We start from the raw sequence: 25,190 nt of genomic DNA, 5'->3' as shown, positions 1-25,190 counted from the left end.
CCCCATTTACTGGTTTTTGCTCCTTGGCTAATATCATTACTCTTTCAGTCTGCTGTTGGGATCATAATGGTGTTCCTTTAACAGCCTATAACAGCAGGCTGTGAATACTGAGCTGCAGAAAGCAGCTTTTGCTGTTCCCCTTCACTCCTTCCTTACCCTAGGGAGAAACAAGAATTGCATTCCTTTGGCCAGGAAAAGCACCCAGCCCCATCCAGTGGGGAAAACCCTTTGTTTTAAAAACTGAGTACCAGCCTGCATACCTATCTAGTGAGGCAGCCCAAGCTTGGTTTGGGGGAGCCTCAGTCATAGGATGATGGAGCAGCTATTTTCTTCTCCTACACGTGCACCCCCATCTGTTTGAGATTCCCTTCCAACTCCAGCTTGGCTGGCAGGCATGTCCCTAAGAAGCTGCAGGCCAAAATGGAGAGAGAGAACTGACTCCCTCCTCCACACATCCTGACTTGCTGCCAATTGCCAGAAAAAGAGGGCAACATTTGGGCATTTACCAGAAGACAAGGATGTGCCTTTTCATTTGTCTTTTTATTTTACATTTAAAAAGTGGTTATTGCTCTAAGTGGATCAGAGGTAAGGACCTCTCCCCTAAGGAGCTTTGGCCTTGCAGCCCCATTCAGCAGGGATGGAAGTCACAAGACAATGAGTGGAGCCTCATGCCCTCCCATGAGGAAGCCCTTAGTATTGCTGACATCTGCCCTTTATCCTGTCTCTCCTCCCCAGTGCTGCCACACTTGGGCAAAGCAGAGTGGTGGCAGACCCAGCCTTGAGAGCTCTTGTAGACCGGAAGGAAGGGGCGGTCATTGGGTGATGGCTTCTGGCGCTCTGGCTTGGGGACCGATGCTCTTACTCATTTCAACAAATATTTACTGAGTACCAGGCTTGTGCTAGGTGTGGTTCACCCACACCCATCCTTGGCCGCCAATGGAAGATGCAGAGGTCCACCTCTTCCCATGCAGGTATCTGGCAGCCATAACTCGTCAGTCCTAGGGAAGAGTCTACCTTCCCTCATCAAGCACCATTTTTTTAAGCCAGAAAGGGGCAGTGGAGAGAGAGACCTGTCACCTCACACCACTCAGGCTCTAAGGAAGGACATGAGGACCCTGGGTAACTTTCACGGAACCCTGGATGAGATGGCAAGATATGAAGACCCCAGAGGCCAGTGTGATAGCCAGGGCTGCTCTTCCTGTCTGTGGTGAATGGCTCAGGCCTGCCTTCCAGCAGCTTCCACTCCAGAAGGGGTGTTTTAGTAACCCCCAGAATGCCAGATGTGATGTGACTTTTCAGTTGTCCAAGCTAGCATTTCTCAAATTCCAAGAGATACTTCCTAAATAAATTAGACCAGTACCTTCCGGGTCTTCCTAAGACCCCAAACTGATGATCTTACAGTCATAAGGGTCAAAGAAGATAGAGGATGCAGGCAACCAGCTCAGTCTTCGGGGGAATCTCTCTGCCCTCTAGAGTGCAGCCTTCGGATTTTTGTTTTCCAAAAGAGACAAACCAGGTAATATCTTACACACTTGCAAAGGTGTGTATCACACCACAAACATGTCCTTGATGGCTGGATCCAGAAAAGGCTTGATGGCAGCCATGATCCTGCATGGCAGGCAGCCCCACAGCTTCTCTGATGTTCCTTGGTCTGAAAGACACAGCTTGCGTCAGTCCTCGTGCTTGTCATCTCCCAGGGCTTTGTGCATTTTCTCAAAGAGGAAGCCAGTCCAGGAGAGGTGAGGAGGCAGAAGGCTGTGTCTCATGCAGCTTTGCCTTTTCCAGAATGGGGCCAGGCCTTTTAGTTTTGTGGCTTATTCTTATTTTATTTATTTTTTGCAGAATTTGGGTTTGTAGTTCAGCCTCCTTCATCTGACTAGGGCAAGGAGAAAAGAAAACTGCAGCTAGCTGTGCCTCCTCCCCGCTGCTGCAGTCGTCCTGCTCCCTGTGCCCGTGGGCCCGGGGACCAGCTGAGAAGAAAAATGGAATCCTTCTCTCTGCAGACAGGCAGTCACGCTTCAATGATGTTCACTGAGGGCTTGTTTGGAAACTGGGAGGAAAAAAATGAGAGAAGCGGCCAGGACTAATTGAATAGACTTCTTGCAAGGCTGGAAACAGGACAGAAGAAGGAAGGGAGGAGCAGCAGGGCTGCAGCCTAAATAAGCCAGGCTCTTGTCCCTTGTGGAAGGAAAAGAGAAGCCCTGCCTGGATGTCTTGTCTGCCTTTTCAAACCCAGCCTTCAGCCTCACTCAACTGAATGGCCAAGACTGGGTCCTGGGCCCATGGCCCCTGGCACCCAGTTTACCCCCAGCAGTCATCCCTCTGAGTGCAGCCTCAGCCACTGACATTGTTGAGGTGCTTCTGGAGATGGGGGTTAATAAAAGGCTTCAGGAAAGTGCTCCAGAGAGAGGACAGTAAGCCAGAGGATACAAGGAGATGGAGGGAAGAGGAGATGTAGAGAGGGCCAGATGTTTGTTGGATAATCATCGTCAGAACCATGAGATCATGAGATCCTCTCACATTCTCTACTGTCTGTCTTCTTAGCTGCTCAGGGCAAGCACTGAAAAGGTTTTCATATCTGTTTTACAGAAGAGGAAATCAAGGTACAGCAGTAAAGCACCTGCCCAAGGTCACAAGGCACAGCAGGAGCAGGAACGAGCCAGATACCCCATTCCTGTTGTCCCGCGCCAACCAAGAATTCTGCCCTCCCCATTCACTGCTTTTTTTTTTTTTTTTTCCAAATCACCACTGGCCCCTGGCACCCTGCAAAAGGAGAGGATCCAAAATCAACTTGCAGTGTCCCTGTGTCACACAGGCAGCAGCCAAATCTGGCTCTGCCCAGCTGTCACCATGCCAGGCCCTGAGCTGACCCCCTCTTCAGTCCAGGGATTACCAGAGCACAAGGCACAGGGTGGCCCACCCAGGCCCAGGTCTTGCCCTCACCTTGCTGCGGAGAAGCCCCCCGCCCTGGTGCTCTGGTGTGCTGGTTTCTGATGCACTCTTGGTTTTTTCCTTGTTGTTATTGGGTTCATTGTCCTTGATGATGTCATACTGGCGGCAGAAGAGGGCAATGACACCTGAGGGGGACAAGTGAGCAGTCAGAGGCCAGGGCCTGGGTTCTTGCCTCGCCTGCTTCTTTCCCACTAGTGCTTGCCAATGGTCTCTCCTGATTGTGCCTCACCTGCACTACTGTAGCACCCTCCCTCTGCCCTCTGGCTCCTGTTTTCACCTGTGCCCTCATGAGCCACCCCTTTCACTGCTGCTAGGCTGATCTTCCTACAATATGAGTCTGATCATATCTCCTCTCCTCCTTTCCTTTAAACCTCTGACAACGGCCAGGCGCAGTGGCTCACGCCTGTAATCCCAGCACTTTGGTTTTGTTTTTTATTTTGAGATGGAGTTTCACCCTTGTTGCCCAGGCTGGAGTGCAATGGCGCCATCTTGGCTCACTGCAACCTCCGCCTTCCAGGTTCAAGTGATTCTCCTGCTTCAGCCTCCAAAGTAACTGGGATTACAGGCATGAACCACCACGCCTGGCTAATTTTGTATTTTTAGTAGAGATAGGGTTTCTCCATGTTGGTCAGGCTGGTCTCGAACTCCCGACCTCAGGTGATCCGCTCACCTTGGCCTCCCAAAGTGCTGAGATTACAGGCATGAGCCACAGTGCCCGGCAATCCCAGCACTTTGGGAAGCCAAGGTGGGCGGATCACGAGGTCAGGAAATAGAGACCAGCCTGGCCAACACGGTGAAACCCCGTCTACTAAACACACAAAAAATTAGTTGGGCATGGTGGCAGGTGCCTGTAATCCCAGCTACTCAGGAGGCTGAGGCAGGAGAATAGCTTGAACCTGGGAGGCGGAGGTTGCAGTGAGCCGAGATCACAGCACTGCACTCCAGCCTGGGCAACAGAGTGAGACTCTGTCTCAGAGAAAAACAAAAAAACAAACAAAATCTCTAACAGCTCTGGTTTTCCTTGAGGGGAAAATAGAAACAATAATAGCATTTGTTGAACTTGTGCCAGGCCCTGTGCTGTGCCCTGACATATTCTATCTCACTTAATCCTCACAACTCTGTGAGGATACCTATTATTATCATTCCCAGGGTACAAGTGAGGACACTGATATAGAGAGTTTCACTAACTTAACTCAAGGTCACACAGTGGCAGAACTAGGACATAAACTCCAGGGCCTGCAGTCTGTTAAATGCTTAGTTTTATCAAACTAATAATACATGAACAGAATGATTTTTGAAAGTCAGACAGTATTAAGGCAGCCAACTCCAGTCCTTCTAGGTGTTTTCCCAATTTTACCTCTATATTTAGAATGTTATTTCTTGATCTATTTTAGAAATCTGTTGACTTCCAACCAGGGCAGATAAAGCATCACAACTTCCTCTACTTCCCTCCCTATTATCCTAACAGAATTACATCACAATTTTGGGTTAATTCACTATGTTTATATTGTTATGATTATATAAATACTGTCTGTGCCAAATCTAATAACGCACCATAAGCAAACCTCCTCTTTTGTACAACCCTTTGTTTTTGCCTCATTTTTCCAAGTGCCTGTTATTCTGTGTGCCTAAGGAACATTTTTTTCCAAATGCTTCTACAATACAGCCTGCCTTTTCAGCCACCATGCTAATAAAGCTTTAGCATAATATTCAAATCCCTCAAAAGACTCCAGTCTACAGCCTCGCCATCCTTTACTCCCCCACGTTCCACCTTCTCTCTTGGATTGCAGCTGCCCTGAACCAAACTGAACTTACTTTATTTCTTGAACATACCATGCCCTGAACACTATTCTTCTTTTGGCTGCCTGGTGAACTCCTATTTATCCTTCAAAGCTCAATTCCCATGTTATCTCCTCGGTGTTTTTCCTGATTTCTAACCCACAGTTATTTCCTCTGCTCTCCTACATGATACTATCATAGCATTCATCACATTGGATTATAGTTAAGTTCAGCCCAAGAAAATGAAAAAGAAAAATTTAGAAGAGTAAACGAGAAGAAAAGAAGTAAGTTCGGGCCTGGCTTCGCCCAGACAGTTCTTTGCAGGCACAGGGGTATTCTTAGTCATGATTGTAGCACTACTGTTTGGGCTGGAGTGATTGTTCAGTAAATGCTGGTTGAATTGAGTACAAAGATGAATGAAACTTGGCCTTTACCAGCCTGGGCAACATAGCAAGGCAAGATCCCATCTCTACAAAAAATAAAAATTTAGCCAGGCATGGTGGCACATGTCTGTAGTCCCAGCTACTCAGGAGGCTAAGGCATGGCGATCACTTGAGCCCAAGAGGTCAAGTCTGCAGTGAGCTGTGATTGCACCACTGCACTCCAACCTGGGTCTCAAAAAACAAAACAAAACAAACAAAAAGCTTGGTCTTCATTCTCAGGGAGCTCACAGACCACAGGTAAAGGAAAGAGACAAAAGCCCAACTAACTTACATATGAAAGGCTAAAGAGAGGAGTGAACAGTATGCCGTGGGGGTGTAGAAGCAGGAGGGCCATTCTAATGGACGGATTGAGGGAGTTTTTACCGTGGCTGTCTTGCAGCCATGGTGCCTGGGTCTAGAAGGGTGAGTAGGTTAGGAGAATGTCCCAAGGCCAGGCAGTGACTTCCCCTGAGCTTCCCAGGCCTGGACCCCTTGGAGGCACAGCACCCCAGAAGAGAAAAAAAGGGCTGTAGCCATTACCAGAGGTAAAGGGCCTGTGGAAGTGTCCAGCCCCAAGAAGCTGAACTTCTTCTGAGGGAGGGCAAAGGCAAGTACTCATTTAATCTTATAAGGCAGCTAACAATATGCTGGTTTTTTGTTGAAGAGTGAGGTAGAGGAGGGGTCAGATCTGGTTCCCAGAACTGTCGTTGGCAGGACTTGGAGACTTTTCACCTTAGAGATGTCCAAACCCCTTACCCTTTGTATTCATGAGAGAAGGGGCTGGTCAGAGTTCTCCATTTCTCAGAGGCTGAGGGAAGAAAAAGGACCCGGGGACCAGACTCACCTGCCCACATGAACAGGACCACGACAATGATCAGCACCTCGCCTGTCCGCAGCTGTTGGTTCCTCCCCATCTCTTTCATCGTTACCTCATCTGTCGGGAGAGACACTAGGTCCAGTGCTCCTTTCCTCCCTCAGCCACTCCTCTAGGGCCAAGCCCAAGACAACAGTGCTGATTTCTACAGGTGCCCACACATCTAGTGTACATTCTAGAATGCACTGATGGCTAATTGGGGTGGCAGTGATAGGACCGAGTCTAAAGGGAGTTTACATGCCCAGCATCTTGTTGGGGACTAGTATGAACCCTCTCTCTCTCAGGTACTGCTTTACTTGCCAGCAGGGGGTAAGGGGAAGGAGACAGAGCTTTCCTCAAGCCACCCACTGGTCTGGTCCTGACCACCCCTCACCCCACCCCATCCCTCTTAACAGTGACCCGGGCCTGCCTTTGTTCTTGGAGGCCATCTTCTCAGCCTCACGCGGGGTCTTGAAGAGCACAGGCTCACTGGCTGGGCTTTGGCCCTGAATGGAGATGGCCTGCACATGCACTATGTACTCCGTATCCTCCTCCAGGTCCCAGAGGGCACACGAGCGGGTGGTGGTGTTCACCTCCTGGATGAAGCGCAGCATCCGCACATCCTTCTTCTGCAGACAAGCGCCGGTCATTGCTGTCAACACTCAGTGACCAGCCCCGCTCCTGCCCACCTCCCAGTGGTGACAAAGCCTTTACATATACAATCTTCATTCCATCACCTCCGCTATCAATATCTCCATTTTACAGGGAAGGAAACAGGTTCAGAGAGGTTAGGGAAGTTGCCCAAGGCCACGTATCTAGTAAGCACTGGAGCTAGGTCCTAAATGCAGATGTCTCTGAGATCAAAACCATGCCCTTAATTTCTGTGTTCCACTTGAAAGTTCTCGAACCCTCCCTCACTGATTCTCTTCTAGAGAATTTTCAGACATATGTCTGAATGGGGCCCCAATTTTCAGACATATGTCCAAATTGTTCATCTTCCTTGCCCCAAGTTCCTATTTCCTTTCTGTTTCTCCATCACCACCACTGCCACACTCCTACCCCCATCTGCCACTACTATCCCGATGTGTCCTTCCCCCCGAGGACAGTGGAGCATTACCTGCTGGGAGATGGCAAATCCGATGACAACTTCATCCTCCAGAACATCCCAGCTCACCACTGCAGAGTTGGCCTTGAGGTGCCTGACGGTGACGTTCACTGGGGCTGAGGGACTGTCTGGGGGACGGGGAGGCACCTAAGCCTGAACATCCCCTGTCGTGAGGCCCAGACCCACTGTCTCATAAGTAAGAAAGGGAAACCTGGGGAAGGCCTTGCAGGAGGGGAAGGAAGAAACTAAAGCCTCGATTGGGTCCAGTGACATGGCTCTCAGCTCTTCAGTGGGTTGAAGAACCAAGCCCAAGAGGCCCCAGGATCCTCATGACTGGGATGGAAGCCCCTGCTGGCCACAGGCCGGCCCCACCAGGGGTCCAAGGCTCAAAGTGATGGGCCTGGGCCGGGGCCCTATCTAAGGGATGGGCGGTTAGAGTTGAGAGAGTCATGGAGGGGACATAGGTGGACAGAAACTGAAGGTTAGCTGATGAAAAGCAGACCAAAGGACTCCCAGTCCAGTGCTCTTTTAACAATACTGCCCTGTCCAAGGAGTGACCTTGAACGAAGGAGAAAGACCCAGAGATCAAGAAGTGTCATGCTGGGGTAAGCCCTGGGCTGGGAATGAGGAGAACAGAAGTATCCCCAGAATTGTGGTGGCCCAGGCAGAATGAAGCCTGGGGAAGTCTGTGTGAGCCTCTTCTCCACTCCCTTCCAGCCCCAAGAGGCAGGTGAGAGGTGGCAGGAGAAGATGGGGTCACTCAGAGCAGTGACCCTCCATGGCAAGTGGAGAGGAGAGAACAGGTAGGGGAAGAGGATCAATGAGGAATCACTCCAAGAGACAGGAGGTAAGTGGGGGTGAGAGTGATGAGAATAGTGGGGGTCAGTGAGGAAAACCATCCAGGAGAGGGGCAGTGCAGTCACATAAGCCTCTATCTTCCAAGGGGCAGGTGCAGCATGGAGCAGAGCTGGGCCTCAGCAGTACCCCTCGCCCCACAGAGAGTGAACTTGAGGCCCAGGGAGCTGGGCCTGGCACCTGAGGGAGACAGAGCCAGACATGGAGAGGGAGGTGGAGAGACAGGACACAGACAGGTGGCGGCAGACACAGAACCAGAGGACAGAGAAGTGGGGCATCTGAGAAAGACAGATGCGAGAGAGCGTGCCCCGAACCACGGAGGGAGAGATGAGCCGGGCAGCGGCAGCCAGGAGGGACAAAGACAGAGTGGTAGGAGAGGCTGGGCAAGGACGTGCCGGCCCCATGGGGCAGGTCAGACACTGCACCAGCTCGGGTGCTGGGGCCCACCCCACGCTCTGCACTGCGCCCTCAGGTGCCAGCCCCCATCCCCTTCACACGTGCTCCTGCACAGCGGGACCCCATCTGCCCCTGCAGAGTTGGCCAGCAGGGCTTTGAGAGATCTTGGGGACACGGAGAGAGGCCCAAGGTGGGAGAACTGGTGTCCTCAGCTGCTCCCTGGGCCAAAGAAGGGAGCTAGGGAAGCTGAGGCAAAGACCTGGGGCTAGGGGAATGGGATTAGGGGACTGGGGACCACAAGACCCTAAGAAGCCCAGGGCTGAGGTGACAGGGGAGGTTAGGAAACTGAAGGACAGGTCTGGGGGTCAAGGAGGTAGGGAAGATGCTGGGGGCTGGGTTAGGGGAGCAGTGTTTCGGCCGAGACAGGAGATCCCTAGGGGGCAGGGAAAGGACCAGGGGACTCCCAGGTAGAGGAGTCTGCCCCGGCGCCGGCCCGCCGGTCCCCCGCCCCGGGCCCCCTTACCCGCCTGCACCAGCGCGAAGCAGACGCAGCCCAGCCACAGGCGGAGCGCGGCGCGGGCGCGGGGCGGCCAGGCGCTCGGCGGCCGGGGGTGCATGGTGGCTCCTCCGGCCGGCAGGCCCGGGGCGGCGCAGGGGGACGTGGCTCCGGCGCCCGGCGGCCGCTCGCGCTCGCGCTCCGGCCCGCGGCCCGGCCGCCCCGGCCGCCCCGCGCCGCCCCGCGCCGCCTGCATGTCGGCTCCGCGGACAGCAACTCCCGCGCGGCGGCGGTGGCGGCGGCCGCGTCCACGTCGGGCGCCCGGGGGGCGGGGCGCCCCCGCTGCGGGGAGAGGCGCGGGGGCGGGGTGAGGACCGGAGGGCGCCCCCACTCCCGCCCCCGCTGCCTATTCGGTCCGCTACCGGGGAGATACGGGCTTCGTGGACCCGCGGCTCCCACCCGTTCACCGAGCGGGAGCCCAGCTGGGTTCTCCGCGCTCCCGCCGCGGTCACTCTCTCGCCTGCACACAGCCCTGACTCGGCTGCCGCTTTCTGCCCTTTCCCAGGGTAGAGGGAGGGCAAGTGCCACGGAGATGCCCGTTTGAGCCGCCACCCCAAAGCGCGCCTCCCATCCCTGGGCCTAGGGATCCCTTCACTCCACTCTAGACCCGAGGCCTATGCAGCTGGGGTAGACGGGAGCAGAGGGGAGAGATCACAGTAAGGCTGGGTTGAGCAAAGAGTGCTAAGTGGACACTAGGGCTTCGTGTTCCAGTGGGGTTGGGAAGAGGCTGCTCTGACTCACTGGACTCAACTCTGTGACGCCAGGCCAGTCCTTTTCCTTCATTTTCATCCCCATAGTGAGGGCAGTAATGAGCGTCTACCAGGGGCCAGATACTATGCTGAGCTTTCTTTGCATTATGTGGCTTAATTCTCAGGGCAACTCTGTAAAGTCATACTCTGTGCACACTTTGCACAAGAGGATCCTGCAGCTTGGACAGGGACTTGTCCAGGGACCCACAGCAGAGCCAGGATTTGAGCACAGGCTGATCTGACTCCCAAAGCTGTGCTTAACTGAACTGTCTCCCCACCCAGAGTGACTTCACCCATCCGGAGATTCCTGAGATTCTAGAATTGGCCGGGGTCAGCTCCTCCCCAGCCAGAAAAGAGTCTGCAGCGATCTCTCTAAGAGCATCTCTGAGAGGGGAAGTGACTGCAGCCCCCCTCCCTCATCCCAGCCAGAGAAACAAAGTGGAGGAGAGGCATGGACCAGGGCTCAGGGCCTTTTTGTCTCAACAAGAACCCCTGAGCCCCCTCCCACGACTATCCGAAATTCCACCATTAGCGGGACTTCCCTTTGGGTCTTAAAGGTTTTCAAGAAGCCCTGGAAGGGCTAATTTTCTTTGGAAAGGGGACATCTTGCAAAGTTCTGCCATAGAAACCTCTCCATCCACCTGGTTTTACATTAAGGAAGTGGGGTCTTGCGATGGGAAGAGCTTGGTGAAAATTCACACAGTGGGTCAAGAGCAGCGATAGACAACCCTCCTCTCCTAATGCCCACCCAGGACTCCTTCGCTGGCCCTGTGTTCCTCCTTGGTCACCTTGGAAGGGGTGAGATGGAAGCGAGCTTAGGGGCTCTTGTTGAGCAGCAGAATTTTCCTGCCCATCCCCTCAGTGCCCCCAGGCCTGCCCCACTGGGCAGGGTGACACTGCCCAGCCCCATCATTTCCCCCGCCACATACCTTGTCCTGGGAGAGCCTCAGCTGGGACCTCGACCCGTTTGGGAGAGGAGCCCCGGAGCCAGAGCACCTCTCTCTCTTTGCTCTTTGCTCTCTCCTTATTATCTTCTCTTTCTCTCTCCCCGCAGCAGCTGCCTGCCCCACCCCACCCGGCCCCGCCCCACCAGCTGCAGCTTAGCCCCTAGGGACCCCCCACCCCCCATCCATCAGACAGGAAGACAACCAGGAGGCCCGCAGGAGCAACTGGAGCCTCTTCAGGCCTCCATCGCAGGAACTAGCAGGAAGGAGAGGGTTCAGTTAGAGGACACAGAATCTACTCCCGTCCCTGCAGGGCAGAAAAGGAGGGAGGGTCCTGGTGGGATCTTGGCCTCCAGTCCAGCGCTGGGGAAAGGGAACCCTTGGCGCCATCTGCTGGCCACTTTGGGTAAAACCTAGATAGATGTAGGGCGCTGGGAGGGAGGAGATGGCAGTGCCTGAGGGCTGGAGAGAGAAGGCGGCAGAAGGAAGGGGCTTGGAGGACTGGGAGGATTTGGAGAGCTGTGGATGTGGGGGTACAGCCTTCCCAGGCCTCATGATGCATGGGGTGCTTGGGCCTTAATTCTGGGGAAAGTCCTGGTGCCTGGAACCTGGCAGCCAGTGGGAGCTGGCTGGGAGGATTTAGTGGAGCCCTGGGTGAGCTTGAGAGGGAGCTCTCAGAAGCAGCCACTGCAGGCCGGGGCGCTGGCTCACGCCTGTAATCCCAGCACTGTGGGAGGCCGAGGCAGGTGGATCGCCTGAGGTCAGGAGTTCGAGACCAGCCTGGCCAACATGGTGAAACCCCGTCTCTACTAAAAACACAAAATTAGCCGGGCATGGTGGTGCACACCTGTAATCCCAGCTACTCGGGAGGCTGAGGCATGAGAAGCATTTGAACCCGGGATGCGGAGGTTGCAGTGAGCTGAGATTGTGCCACTGCATTCCAGCCTGGGCAACAGAGAAAGACTGTCTCAAAAAACCCAGCCACTTTATGTATCCCATCCCTTAGCACAAGGCTTACAATGCAGTAGGGGCTTATTAAATGATTGTTGACTGTGTGGAAAAAAATCATTCTTCCATCGTATGTTTATTGAGCACCTATTATGGACCAGGCCCTGTATAATATTCTGGAAACACAGCAGTGAAAGAATGAATGAAACCATAAATGAGGATCTAGGTAGGGACTAAGGGTTGGCCTCTGTCCTTCCAAGTTGCACTCACTGGGCTTCATGTGGAGGACTCCACAGACATCCCCTTGAGGGCTGGCTGGTCACTTACACATTGACACCTAATGGAGTCACCAGCATTGGGACCCTCCTGCATGTCCAGTCTCAGCACCTAACTCAGGCTGCAGGTACCCAAGCCAGTCCAGGTACCCATTTAGAATAGGAAGGTTCCTATTCATAGCCTAGGATGGTCATGGCCCCAGTCAAGGGTGGTCGCTAGACACCCTCTCACCTGCCCTGCAAATCACAGGAAGAATCAGGTCAGGAGTTGCTTTGGGGATATAATAATTGAGCACCTACTTTATCCATGTTATTATTTTATTTTATTTAGACGGAGTCTCGCTCTGTCGCCCAGGCTGGAGTGCAGTGGCACAATCTCGGCTCACTGCAAGCTCTGCCTCCCGGGCTCACGCCATTCTCCTACCTCAGCCTCCCAAGTAGCTGGGACTACAGGTGCCTGCCACCACGCCTGATTAAATGTTTGTATTTTTAGTAGAGACAGCGTTTCACAGTGTTAGCCAGGATGGTCTTGATCTCCTGACCTTGTGATCCGCCCGCCTCGGCCTCCCAAAGTGCTGGGATTACAGGCGTGAGCCACTGCGCCTGGCCTATTTTATTTTATTTTATTTTAAGATGGAGTTTTGCTCTTCTGCCCAGGCTGGAGTGCAGTGGCGTGATCTTGGCTCGCTGCAATCTCCACTTCCCAGGTTCAAGCGATTGTCCTGCCTCAGCCTCCTGAGTAGCTGGGACTACAGGTAGCCACCACCACGCCTGGCTAATTTTTGTATTTTTAGTAGAGACAGGGTTTCATCATGTTGGCCAGGCTGGTCTCGAACTCCTGATCTCAGGTGATCCACCCGCCTCGGCCTCCTAAAGTGCTGGGATTACAGGTGTCAGCCACCGCGCCCGGCCTTAATCCATGTTATTTTGAGTCTTAGGCTGGTATGTGTCATTAGCTTCCATTCCACATCAGGAAGCTGAGGATCAGAGAGGTAAGGGGACTTGCCCTGTGTCACACAGCCAGTGAACTATAGAGACATGTCTCAAATTAAATTATGTGGCTGCAAGTTGAGAGCCTGATCCAGTCTGCCTACCACCTCCCCTTACCTCTAAGGACCTCTGAGGACAAGGATCCAGGGCTCAGGGCTCACCAGAGGACATCACATCAATCTCCTTCCCTGAAGGGCTCAAGGGGACTTATTGCTCACAGAGGCAGTCGCTAAGCCCAGGGCCAAGACAAGGGAGCCCCCACTCACCCTTTTCCCGAGCTGACACATTATGTCCATAAGGGAAGCCTCTTTGAATCCTCAGAGGAGTTGGAATTATACCCATTTTACAGATGAGGAAACTGAGGCTTGAAGAGAAGAAGGGGCTTGCCATGGGTCATACAGCTGGGAGACACTGATCTAGCCTCTCTAATCCTCAAAATTCCCATCATGGCAATGATGAAGTCAGGCCAGTTTAGTATTTCCTGAGTGCTGGTGGTGCTGAGGACATAGTGATGAACCAGACTGGTCCTAGTCCTTAAGGAGTCCTTATGGTTGGGGAAGAGGAGAGAGATGCTCTTAAAATACAAAGAGGGGACTGCCTTCTGGAATAGGAGGCACCTGGGGCCTACAGGGACAGAAAAGGTAATTAACTTGAGAGGAAAGCAGGAAGGGCTTCTGGGAAGAGGTGATGCTTGAGCTTAATAAGTACTGTCAGGTGGAAATTAGCCAAGTGAGAGGAGAGAGGCAGAGGGAAAGAGGAATCATTAGCTCTGAGGTGTGGAAGAGCAGAGTGTTTCTGTGGAGGGAAAGCAGGAGAGGCAGCATGTTTATGTGGGCATTTGCTATAGGCTCTGAGCTGTGACACTGGGAGCAGGAAAAGTAGAACTAGATTGGAAAGATTGTTCCAAGCTTGCAAGAGTAGCTGGGGCTAGGAAGGGCTTTCTTTATTCAACAAACATTTATCAAGCACCTACTAAGTGCCAGCAGCATCACAGCTGTGACCAAGACAACAGGGTCCCTGCCCCATGTGAATCTCATATTCCAGGGGGAGAGATAAGCAATAAACAAGTGAGCTGCTGACCAAATAAAATATCTTCAGAGACCGAGAGTGGCTATGAAAACAAGGAAGTCATGTGGTGGAGAGTGTCTGGGTGGGGTGACATTACGTGGTATGGGTTGAGGGGGAGTCATCTGAACTGACACCTGAAGGCAAAGGAAGCAGCAGCACACAGCACAGGACGGGAGATCCGGCCCCAGAACAGCATGTGCCAAGGCCCTGGGGCAGGAGCAAGCTTGGCATGTTGGGGAAACAGAAAGAAGCCGGTGAGCCTGGAACTTTATAAGCAAGAAGGAGGCAGTGAGGGCAGGTGGGATTGGATAGCACATGGCCTCCAGGTGTGGAAGGGAGGTTAGGTTGATCCCATTCACAATGGGAAGTTTCGAGGGGAGATGAGATGGGATGTGATTTGCATTTTAAAAGGCTCACTTTGCCCACTCCAGTGAGCAGGCTAGATGGCAGAGAACAGGAGTGGGGGGCCAGATGCCCTGTGAGGAAGCAAGGAAGGTGATGCGGTCTCACAGCCAGAAAGGATGCGGTGTTGGCCCGGGTGGTGGCAGGGGACAGAGAAGTCGATGGAGGATTTTGGATGTTTTTCTTTTTTGTAGGAGGAGCTGATGGATCAGACATATAGGAGGAGATGAAAAGGAAGCAGGGCAGAGGTCAGCCCTCCAAAGTCCAGATTCTGAAGCCAGGAACCCCTGGCTGGGTGACATACGGCCAAGTAATTCCAGCTTTCTGAGCCTAAAATGCCTCCTCTGGTCAGGGGAGGAGAAGAGGCAGAGAGAAAGAAAGAGGGAGGACGAGGAGGAGGAGGAGGAAGGGGAGGGGAGGGAGGAGGAGGAGTGGTGGAATAGAGCCTTCTAATCAGGTAAAGGAGACCTCCTCAAATCTCTTCAGTTCTTCAGAGTCTACACAGGAAGGCTGCCATCCAACAGCACTCAGAGAGGTTGAGAATCTCCCCCAGTATCACAAAGCCAGTCAGTGGCAGCTCCAGGCCCCAAACCCTGGACCCTGGCTTTGCCTTTGGAGACAGATTATCAGCTGCACACCAGTCACTCAGATTCCTCAAAAACAGTGGGGCAGAGGCCCTATTTTAGGGGCCCAGAGTGGAAGGCAGTGGAGGAGGTGGAGGCAGCTAGGGGAAGACAAGGGAGGGGTAGAAGGACAAAAGCCTGGGAGTGAAGACTGCCTTTACATTCACTCCTCAGCTCAGCCCCAGACTGCCGGAGTGACCTTGGCACCTGTTCTCACTGGCGAATGGCTGCCATCTGCAGTGAAGGTCTGACCCTGAGGCTCCAGGGTCAGTCCACCTCCCGCAACTCAAGTCCACGGAGGGCCTCCCTCGTGGCTCTGCACAGCCTGGGCACAGCCAGCAGAGGGCGCCACCTCAGCCACAGTGAAGCCCGCGTTGCCCCAGTGCAGGAACAGTCCAAGGAGGAGGCCCCATCTGGCAGAGGCTGCCTTGCCTGCTGCTTAGCTCTCAGGAGGCCAACTCCCAGGTGAGCCGACCACAGACACAGCAGCCAGGTAGAGCCTGCATCTTGCTGTCCCTGCTTGTAAACACGTCTCTGAATCGCTCTGAGCCTCAGTTTCCCTGTCTATAAATGGGTCTAACAATAGCACCTGCCTCACAGGGTTCTGTGAGGAGTCAATGAAGATCAACCACATAAGCGCTGAGTTCCTAGTAGCTGCCATTTTTATTAGCAGTAGTGGAAGTTGTATCATATCTTTTTTTTTTTTTTTTTTTGACGGAGTCTCACTCTGTCCCCCAGGCTGGAATGCAGTGGCACGATCTGGGCTCACTGTAAGCTCTGCCTCCCAGGTTCACTCCATTCTCCTGCCTCAGCCTCCCGAATAGCTGGGACTACAGGCGCCCGCCATCACGCCCGGCTAATTTTTTGTATTTTTAGTAGAGACGGGGTTTCACCGTGTTAGCCAGGATGGTCTTGATCTCCTGATCTCGTGATCCGCCCGCCTTGGCCCCCAAAGTGCTGGGATTACAGGCGTGAGCCACCGCGCCCGGCCAGTTGTATCATAGGTTAAAGTGCCTGACACAAAGGGTGTCCAATCAGTGGTAGCTATGATGACGACAAAGATGACGACGAGGATGTTGCAGGGACTTGGTCATTGCTTGTCTCAAATTTCCTCAACAGGTGTATCCAGTGCCTACCAACCCGGGATGCCTCTAGTGAGGGGCATCGCTGCCTTCCTGGCAACACTGCCAGACCATCCTTTTGCTGAAAACTGCCTCCTGGAAGCCATCCCCCCATCTGGCCCACCCAACTCCCTGCTCAGGGTGACCCAGCTGGCCCAGCCTCTGGCCTCCGGCCCCGTTGTTAAAAGTCTGCATGAGAGGTCTCAGAGAAGGCTGGAGGCTGGATCCAGCTGCTGGACTTCTCCCTTTGCCAGAAGGGAAGGGAACCCCGGTGGCTTCCTAGGCAGGAGATTCTCAGTGAGTCTTGTTCTCGCTGCTCAAAATTCCTTTTCTGCACACAGAGAAGAAATAAGTGGAAGAAAAAATCCCTGTGTTGTCTAAACCTCCCCTCATACCCCTGACACAGGAATGGCTGGAGGCTGAAGAGGGAATATGATGGCCCAGAGTGACAAGCCCAGGAATCCTGGCATTCTAGTTGACTCTGGTCCCACCTACTGCCAGGCACGCCCATCTGTGTTTGTGGGCCCCAGGGTGAGTGCCTGTGGGTCTGGCATCAAGGGGTCTGGTGAGGAAGGCAAGAGTCCAAGGCTTGGAGCCAAACAGTTTGGGCTCACACACTGGCACAGTCCCGCACTACAGTGTGACCTCTGGCAAATCACTCTGCCTCTCTGAGCATGTTCACCCTCCCGGCATCCATCCCAGAGTTGTGTTGTGGAGAACACAGGAGCTGTTACATGTGAAGAGGAAAGCGCAGGACCTGGCACGTGCTAAGTATCTATAAATGTTGCAGTGGGTATTATTATAAAGCGCAAGTCCCTCATTTCCCCGAGATGCTCTCTGCATCTGAGTGGGCCAGGGTGGCTGTGGGAGTGGGTTATGTCAGGCAGGATGACGTTCTGACCCACTTCTGGGTCAGCGGGCCAGGGCTTGAAGCTCCATGCCGATGCCTGCATTTGCAAGGGTGTGCATGTGTTTGGGAGGAGGAAAGGGTGTGCACTGGGTGTGCATGTGTGCAAAGGTGTGCATATGCTTGTGTGCATGCACCAAAGGCTGCCCCCATCCCAGGCATTCCCAGGGCAAATGCATACTTGCAGGTACCAGTGCAGTCTCCCTGTAGTGATTCAGGAGGCCCTGCTGTTCACTGTTACTATGGAAACAATGAGGCAATCCTCAGCCTCCAGGAGATCCTAAGGTGCCAGGAATGAGAGCTGGCCTGGTCTTCCCAGGGAGGGAGACAAATTGGGAGCACAGGGTTCCTGGCATAGGGCAACCTCGGCCTCTGGGGTGGGGTTCTGGAACTCTGGGTACCCCTGGACCCTCTGGGAAGTCTCCTCACTCCTCCAAGGAAGCCTGGCCCACTGGAAAGAGCTCAGAGGCAGAGCTAGGTTCTAGTTTGCCTCTGGCTCTAACCCCATGCATAGTCTCAGGGAGGTAACGGGTGCCAGCGGCAGTCTAGAGCTGGGGTGTGACCTTTCCTCTCACTAGGGCACCTGCCGGCAAGGCTGTGTGAATGTGTATCCTGGAGCCCGGAAGTGTCACGGAGCAGCCTCCTTCATGTGCACTACCCTCCACAGTGTCTGGTAGGTTCCCACAGCAGCTCTGCAAGGGAGGCCGGGCTCAGCTACATGCACAGTCCCTCCGCTCCCAGAGCCACACCACACGGGTGGCTGGAAATTCCCACCACTTTTCTGGGTTATCAGGAGCAGGCTGGGAGGAGAATCCCCCAGGGCTATAGGCACTGAATGCAGCGTTCAGCCTGGACCACCCAAGCAGAGCTGGGCCGCTGGAAGGCTTCTGGGAGGCAGATCCCAGTTTAGGGGGCACTTTAAAAAATTTTTATTTCACTTATTTATTTAGAGACAGGGTCTCGCTCACTGCAACCTCCACTTCCTGGGCTCAACAATCCTCTTGACTCAGCCTCCTGATTACACACCCAGCTAATTAAAAAAATTTTTTTTGTGGAGATGAGGTCTTACCATGTTGCCCAGGCTGGTCTCAAACTCCTGGACTCCAGCAATCCTCCTGCCTTGGCCTCCCCAAGTGCTGGGATTACAGGCATGAGCCACCATGCCCACCAGGAAGTTTCTTTTTTTTTTTTTGAGATGGAATTTCGCTCTGTCACCCAGGCTGGAGTGCAGTGGTGCAATCTCGGCTCACTGCAAGCTCCGCCTCCCAGGTTCACGCCATTCTCCTGCCTCAGCCTCTTGAGTAGCTGGGACTACAGGCGCCCGCCACCAGGCCTGGCTAATTTTTTGTATTTTTAATAGAGATGGGGTTTCACCGTGTTAGCCAGGACGGTCTTGATCGCCTGACCTCATGATCCGCCCGCCTTGGCCTCCCAAAGTGCTGGGATTACAGGTGTGAGCCACTGCGCCCCACCCCAGAAAGTTTCTTTTAAAATCTTAATTTTGGGCTGGGCTTGGTGGCTCACGCCTGTAATCCCAACACTTTGGGAGGCCAAGGCGGGTGGATCATGAGGTCAGGCGATCGAGACCAGTCTGGCCATCACAGTGAAACCCCGTCTCTATTAAAAATACAAAAAATTGGCCGGGCACGGTGGCTCAAGCCTGTAATCCCAGCACTCTGGGAGGCCGAGGCGGGCGGATCACGAGGTCAGGAGATCGAGACCATCCTGGCTAACACGGTGAAACCCCGTCTCTACTAAAAAAAATACAAAAAACTAGCCGGGCGAGGTGGCGGGCGCCTGTAGTCCCAGCTATTCGGGAGGCTGAGGCAGGAGAATGGCGTAAACCCGGGAGGCGGAGCTTGCAGTGAGCTGAGATCCGGCCACTGCACTCCAGCCCGGGCGACAGAGCGAGACTCCGTCTCAAAAAAAAAAAAAAATACAAAAAATTAGGCCAGGCATGTGGCTCACACCTATAATCCCAGCACTTTGGGAGGCTGAGGCGGGCGGATCACCTGAGGTCAGGAGTTCGACACCAGCCTGACCAACATGGAGAAACACTGTCTCTACTCAAAGTACAAAATTAGCCGGGCATGGTGGCGCATGCCTGTAATCCCAGATAATCAGGAGGCTGAGGCAGGAGAATCGCTTGAACCTGGGAGGCATAGGTTGCAGTGAGCCGAGACCACACCATCTCCAGCCTGGGCAACAAGAGCAAAACTCCGTCTCAACAAACAAACAAAAACCAAAAAGCCAGGCATGGTGGCGCATGCCTATAATCCCAGCTATTTGGGAGGCTGAGGCAGGAGAATCACTTGAATCTGGGAGGCTGAGGTTGCAGCGAGCTGAGATCGCGTCACTGGGCTCCAGCCCGGGCAACAGTGCCAGACTCCGTGCCAAAAAAAAAAAAAAAAAAATTGGCCGGGTGCAGTGGCTCACGCCTGTAATCCCAGCACTTTGGGAGGCCGAGGTGGGTGGATCACGAGGTTAGGAGATCGAGACCATCCTGGCTAACACGGTGAAACCCTGTCTCTATTAAAAAAAAAAAAAAAAATTATCCGGGCGTGATGGCGGGTGCCTGTAGTCCCAGTTACTCAGGAGACGGAGGCAGGAGAATGGCGTGAACCCGGGAGGCAGAGCTTGCAGAGAGCTAGATCAAGCCACTGCACTCCAGCCTGGGCCACAGAGCGAGACTCTATCTCAATAAAAAAAAAAAAAAAAAATCTTAATTTTGACTCAAGTCTCAAATATCCTCCATGTCCAGGTTTTAATACATTCAGACAGAAGGGAATATAAAGTTGCAAGTGAAGACTCAGCCTCCTGCCCTCCGCTCCACTTCCAAGAAGTGACTGGTCCCTTTGCCATAACCCAGGAATGACTTTCAAATGGTCCCGTCCAAGCTAGACCAAGAGAAGTGGCAGGATTGAGTTCCCCAGCAATGGAATTGTGGAAGAAAGATCTCAATGTTTTGATTACAGAGGCTCTGAAGGGGCCAGTTCTGATTGAGGGGAGCAGAAACAGGGCAGGCCTGGCTGGGTGATCTCAGGCAAGTCACTGTCCCTCTCTGGTCAACACCTGAGGCCCTTCCAGCTATGAGCTGCTTTCACCAGCAAAAGGAAAAGCGATTACTCTCCTGGGCAAGTGTGGCCTGGATGTGACCCCAGACGCTGGCATTACTTCACCCATCCACCAAAGCCAACTCCCATATGGGAGAGATTAGGGTTGGGAGACGGTCGTGTGGGGAAGATCCTGGTCATCTGGGGCAGGGGTTGCTGGGCTGGTGGGACATTATTAGGGGAAAGGAAGATGGAGGGAGAAGAGCTGGGGTGGGAGGTGAGAGTTCAGGCTTGTCTCAGAGAGTCTCTGGTAGGCAGCAGGGAGCCATGGAAGGTTATTAAGCAGGGAGGAAGGTAATCAGATTTAGAGAAACTGATCAGAGCAGGGAAGCTGTGGGAAGGCCAGAGCCGTAATACTGGGCAGATATGACCAGGAAGTGAGTGGCACTGGGGAGAAGAGGGCAGGTCTGAGACCTCCTCTGCCACAGTGGAAGAAAGCAGGTGTAGGAGTGAGGAAGAGGGAGGGGTCCCAGATGGGGTGGGGCCTCGGCCTCCTTTGGTGGGTGGAGGGCGCCCAAGGGCAGGACGGGCTGAGGGAGAAGGTGATGGGGTGACCATTGGCAGGCTTACATCAGGGTGTCTGCGGGCTTCTGGCAGCAAGTCCCGGACGTGGCTGGAAAGGCAGGTTTTACAGAAAATGGACCAGAGGGGTTGTTTTTGCCAACTTTCCCCAAAAGAAAAAAGGCCATGCCAGGATTTGAACCTGGATCTGTCACCCCAGGAAATCTGTACTCTCATATTGAGGAACCAGCTAAGATGCAGCACTTTCTCTATCTCTTGGGCTCCCTGACACTGGACTTGGCATGCAGCTCAGTGCTTTTACCCAGGAGTCGGGGCTCTTCTTGGGGACCCATCGCAGCCATCTCCATCTTGCAGAGCTCAGCAGTCTCAGGGGTTCTGCCAGCAGGATCTTCAAGCCCAAACTTCTGTTTGGAGAAGGACCATCTCAAGCAGCCCCAGCCTTCCTGGTCTCCCAACACCAGGGGTTGCCTAGAAGCCACGCGGAGCCCTGTGAGTACTGACAGCCAACATTAGCTGGGCACTGACTGGGCGCAGGCGCTACGCCAAGCACCTCGCAGCTCCCTCCCTCTTAATCCTCACAGCAGCCCTTCCAGTGCTATTATTATTGTTTCCATTTACAGACCAGGGAACCAACTGAAGCTTCCAGAGGTCAAGGGCCTTGTCCCGCTCCACCGTGGGGCGGGTAACGCTGCTGTGTGACCTGTGCCCCACATATAAAGTGAGGGACTTTGCTTGAGGGCCCCCAGAACCTCATACCCCATCCCTGACTTTGGGTCTGCAGTTCCAGCTCCCAGGACTTTCCCACCCCTTGCCCCAGCATGCTGTTCCTCAGGGCCCAGCTCCCTTGAGAACAGCCAGGCCCACCCCCTCCCCCTCCCGGGCTGTGCTCCTGGCAGCTCTGCCACCCTAGGCTCTGGTCCGGGGGTGGTCCCTGGCAGAGAGGGGGCCGGGCCGAAGATGGGATGCTGGGGCTGAGATGCGGGGTATTCAGAGACCCCCAGGCCCCCACCTCAGAGTCCACTGTGCTCTAGGCTGGGGTGGGCAGGGCCTTTTGGAAAGGGGTGGCTTGGGGTTTTAATCACTTTTTCAATGTTTGTTTGTGTAATTCAGCCCCGAAATGCTTTTCCCTCCATCTGTCCCACCATCTGCTCCCGTCAGGATTTTCCAAACCGTTTGGGACCAAAGAGGCAACAAGGTGGGGGTTGGGGGGCAGGGGTTAGGGTGGCTGGGCATCTGAGGGGGCTGGGGAGGGGCCACCTTCACCCACTTCATTGAGAGGTTTCCAGAGAGGGCCTGGGCTCCTGAGTCACACAGAACTGGGTTCAATTTTTTCTTTTTTTAAAGACAGGGTCTTGCTTTGTTGCCCAGGCTGGAGTGCAGTGGTGCAATCACAGCTCAAATTCCTCAAAATTCCTGGGCTCAAGCAATCCTCCCACCTCAGCCTCCCAAGTAGCTCAGACTACAGGTGCCTGCCACCATGCCCAACTAATTTTTGCATTTTTGTGTGTGTGTGTGTGTGTGTGTGTTTTTATTTTTATTTTTTTTGAGACGGCGTCTCGCTCTGTCGCCCAGGCTGGAGTGCAGTGGCCGGATCTCAGCTCACTGCAAGCTCTGCCTCCTGGGTTTACGCCATTCTCCTGCCTCAGCCTCCCGAGTAGCTGGGACTACAGGTGCCCGCCACCTCGCCCGGCTAGTTTTTTGTATTTTTTTTTAGTAGAGACGGGGTTTCACCGTGTTAGCCAGGATGGTCTCGATCTCCTGACCTCATGATCCGCCCGTCTCGGCCTCCCAAAGTGCTGGGATTACAGGCTTGAGCCACCGCGCCTGGCCTTTTTTTTTTTTTTTTTTTTTTTTTTTTTGAGAAGGAGTCTCGCTCTGTCACCCAGGCTGGAGTGCGGTGGCGTGATCTCGGCTCACTTCAAGCTCTGCCTCCCGGGTTCACACCATTCTCCTGCCTCAGCCTCCTGAGTAGCTGGGACTACAGGTGCCCACCACCACGCCCGGCTAATTTTTTTGTATTTTTAGTAGAGACGGGGTCTCACCATGTTAGCCAGGATGATCTCAATCTCCTGACCTTGTGATCTGCCCACCTCGGCTTCCCAAAGTGCTGGGATTACAGGTGTGAGCCACGGCGCCCGGCCAATTTTTGCATTTTTTGTAGTGACGGGATCTCGCTACATTGCCCAGGCTGACGTCAAACTTCTGGCCTTAAGTGATCCTCCCTCCTCAGCCTCCCAAAATGCTGGGGGTACAGATGTGAACCACCACACCTGGCCAGAACTGGGTTCAAATTCTGACACTGTTGCTTTCTTGCTGTGTTACCTCAGACAGGTGACTTTACTTCTCTGAGCCCCAGTTTTCCTATCTGTAAAATGGCAGTTAACATTATTGATTCCTGGGGATCATTGCAGATCCAGTGAGGTGACGTGTGCAGAGCGCTCTGCACACTGTAGGCGCTTGAGATATTGCGTCTGTCTCTCTGGTATCCCAGGAGCAGTTCTGTCCCTCCCTTGTTAGTGGTAGAGGAGGGTAGTCAGCCCTGATTTATGTGCCCCTCTCCTCCCTCCTCAGATGCTGGGAAAGTCCCCTCCCCTGGAACTTGCTCGCCCTTCCATGGACCTGCTACTGCCTGGCTCTCTCAATTACCTGCCTCTGCTTCTACCCCACCCCTGCCTCTCCCTCCTCCTGGGTGCCTCAGTCTGAGGTGGGAGGGACTAAGTATCACCAGCAGGGACACCGCCCCACACACAAGAGGCTTCCAGGGTCAGGAGGCCTCATCCATTCATGCTTACATCACCCGTCTGATCTCTCTGCTCAGAAAGGGGAAGAGACTTGCTCCAGGTTGTCCAGAGCGAGGGACCCAGGGCTGCTGCCTGGCTGCCTCTCGGCCCCTCTTTTCATGGCCATATCTTAGGGCACTAGGGCTTGGACCAAGTGCCGTGTTGTGCAGTGTGGGGAGCCCTGAACCTTTTTTGGCTGTTGGGGGGTGGCCTTCCAATGCTTCTTGGTCCCCCTGGAAGGTGCAGGTGGCTGATGGGAAGTAGCAGCAGAATCCACTAGGGTCCACACTCTGCCTCCAGAACCACCCTACACAGTCTAGGCACAGGGAAAGACAAAGGCAGGAGGGGGCTCGTGGGGAGGCGAGACATGGCCTTGCCTTCCAAAACCCCTATCTACCCGGGAGACAGAATGTAGACTGGGGGTCCTGAAGGCAGGGCACCAGAGTCACCCTCAAAGAAGAAAGGTGGTTGGTGGTGGGGGTGCTGGTGGTGGGAAGAAGTCAGCCCCTGAGGGGGTGAGCCTATAGGAGACTGAGATGGGAAAGTGGGGAGAAGGCAGAGAGGAAGCTGAGCAGCCCAAGATGGGGATAAAACGAGTCCCCCAAGGTTAAAGAGGAGGATCCAGACCACTCAGGAGAGAGAGGAAGGGGTGATTGGGGAGGGGGTGAGGCAGGGCAGGACAGTCTCCCTGACCCCAGCACAGCTGGCCCCCCAGGCCTGGTGGGGAAACAGGAGGGAGCTTGCCACTGGAGGGCCCTGGGGTGGGGGCTGAGCAGAGAGTCTCTCCCAGCCCCCAGGTCCTCACGCAGGAGGCAGCTGGGAACCACCCACGCTCATCTGGCGTCTCTCACGCCTCCACTGGGGGTCCCAACATCAGAGCCAAGGCACACAGTGGAGCCGGTGTTCCGGAGAGCCCAGCTGTCCCCACCCCACCCCAGCCTGGCTCCTCAGTTCCTCCAGCTGAGACCTCCCCGCCTGCCTCCAAGCAGGAGGGACTAAGGCTAGACTCTGAGGACTTGAGAGGCTTGGTGTGGGAGCCTGGAGGCGGAGCCCTGGGGAGCCAGAAGGGGCTGAGCTGCCGATACTGAAGAAACTCCGGGCTGGGAAGGGCCCTCCGGGCAGATGGCTAATGCTGCCAGCTTTACCTGCAAAGTAAATCCAGAAACCAGACTCACTCCGGCCATCTCTCAACCTGAAATGGCCCCTGCTCCCACCTTGCCCCCAACTCCTCAAAGTCTGTTCTTGACATAATAGCCCAAGGAAGCTGACCACATAGAGGTCACACCCTCTCACTCTGCTCAAAGCCCCCACGACTTCCCATCTCATCTGGAATAAAAAGCCTAAAGTCATTATCATAGACCCCTAGGCTCTAGATGGCCCCAATGGCAGTTACCATTCTAACTGCCACACCCCAATCCCAACGTTTAAAAACACATGTCTAATATCAACATGAATATTGTGTCTATTGTTTTTGTCTGCGTCTGTAGTCCCATTACCTAGATAGAACAATGCTGGCTGCAGAACTAGTGTTTTATACGTATTTGTGGAATGAATGGATGAGGGTGCACACATTGGAAAAATTATTTGAACCCTCTGGGCCCATTTCTTCATGGGGACAATAAGGACCAACCTCTAGAAATGGAAAAAGGACAAAATCTCAGTCCAGCATGCGGAGATTGTTGCTGAGGCTGGGGGCAGGAGGAGCTGGGCTGGGGGTCATCGACTCTGGAGAGGAGCTGTGCGCTCGGCAGGCAGTGGGCAGGTGCCACAGGATCCCCAGGCAGAAGATGTTCTGCTCTCCTGTCATGGCCTGCACAGTCAGAGGCTGGG

General features: G+C 54.0%; 1 protein-coding gene and 2 long non-coding RNA genes across 9 annotated transcripts; 2 read left to right on the top strand and 1 right to left on the bottom strand.

The window, feature by feature from the left end:
• Window positions 1-521: 521 nt before the first annotated feature.
• Window positions 522-10,708, bottom strand: FNDC5 (fibronectin type III domain containing 5). 6 transcript variants are annotated; one of them, XM_074013336.1, is made up of 6 exons: window positions 10,597-10,708; window positions 7,124-7,239; window positions 6,437-6,635; window positions 5,998-6,087; window positions 2,944-3,077; window positions 522-2,578 (listed from the first exon to the last, which is right to left on the bottom strand). In XM_074013336.1, the coding sequence occupies exons 3-6, from the start codon at window positions 6,618-6,620 to the stop codon at window positions 2,573-2,575; spliced, it is 414 nt and encodes a 137-aa protein (XP_073869437.1). In that variant the 5' UTR covers window positions 6,621-6,635; window positions 7,124-7,239; window positions 10,597-10,708; the 3' UTR covers window positions 522-2,572. The 6 variants fall into 6 exon arrangements, with proteins under 6 accessions (XP_073869437.1, XP_045231275.2, XP_045231268.2 ...); XM_045375340.2 differs by lacking the exon at window positions 10,597-10,708 and adding an exon at window positions 8,886-9,173; XM_045375333.2 differs by lacking the exon at window positions 10,597-10,708 and adding an exon at window positions 8,886-9,173 and having other exon boundaries at window positions 522-2,050.
• Window positions 10,709-14,472: 3,764 nt separating this feature from the next.
• LOC102146727 (uncharacterized) lies at window positions 14,473-16,387 on the top strand. Its single transcript, XR_010579891.2, has 3 exons — window positions 14,473-14,604; window positions 15,092-15,382; window positions 16,037-16,387. It is a non-coding gene; the product is annotated as an uncharacterized lncRNA (long non-coding RNA).
• A 1,095-nt stretch (window positions 16,388-17,482) lies between these two features.
• Window positions 17,483-24,814, top strand: LOC141408432 (uncharacterized). Of its 2 annotated transcripts, XR_012423089.1 has the most exons (5): window positions 17,483-17,618; window positions 20,868-21,069; window positions 21,201-21,298; window positions 21,691-21,775; window positions 23,152-24,814. It is a non-coding gene; the product is annotated as an uncharacterized lncRNA (long non-coding RNA). The 2 variants fall into 2 exon arrangements; XR_012423085.1 differs by lacking the exons at window positions 21,201-21,298; window positions 21,691-21,775.
• Window positions 24,815-25,190: the final 376 nt, after the last annotated feature.

Source organism: Macaca fascicularis, chromosome 1, assembly GCF_037993035.2.
Source record: "Macaca fascicularis isolate 582-1 chromosome 1, T2T-MFA8v1.1".
NCBI lineage: Eukaryota > Metazoa > Chordata > Mammalia > Primates > Cercopithecidae > Macaca > Macaca fascicularis.
This window is presented reverse-complemented; position numbering and strand designations above follow the sequence as displayed.

What these genes read in the sequence shown, in the direction of transcription:
- FNDC5 (XM_045375330.3), bottom strand. Translation starts at nt 9,114, where the DNA reads ATGCAGGCGGCGCGGGGCGGCGCGGGGCGGCCGGGGCGGCCGGGCCGC. An exon ending in CTTCGCGCTGGTGCAGGCGG is followed by an intron (nt 7,240 to 8,885) that starts GTAAGGGGGCCC and finishes CCCGTCCCCCAG; the next exon opens with ACAGTCCCTCAGCCCCAGTG. An exon ending in GGTCCTGTTCATGTGGGCAG is followed by an intron (nt 3,078 to 5,997) that starts GTGAGTCTGGTC and finishes TGTCCCCCTCAG; the next exon opens with GTGTCATTGCCCTCTTCTGC.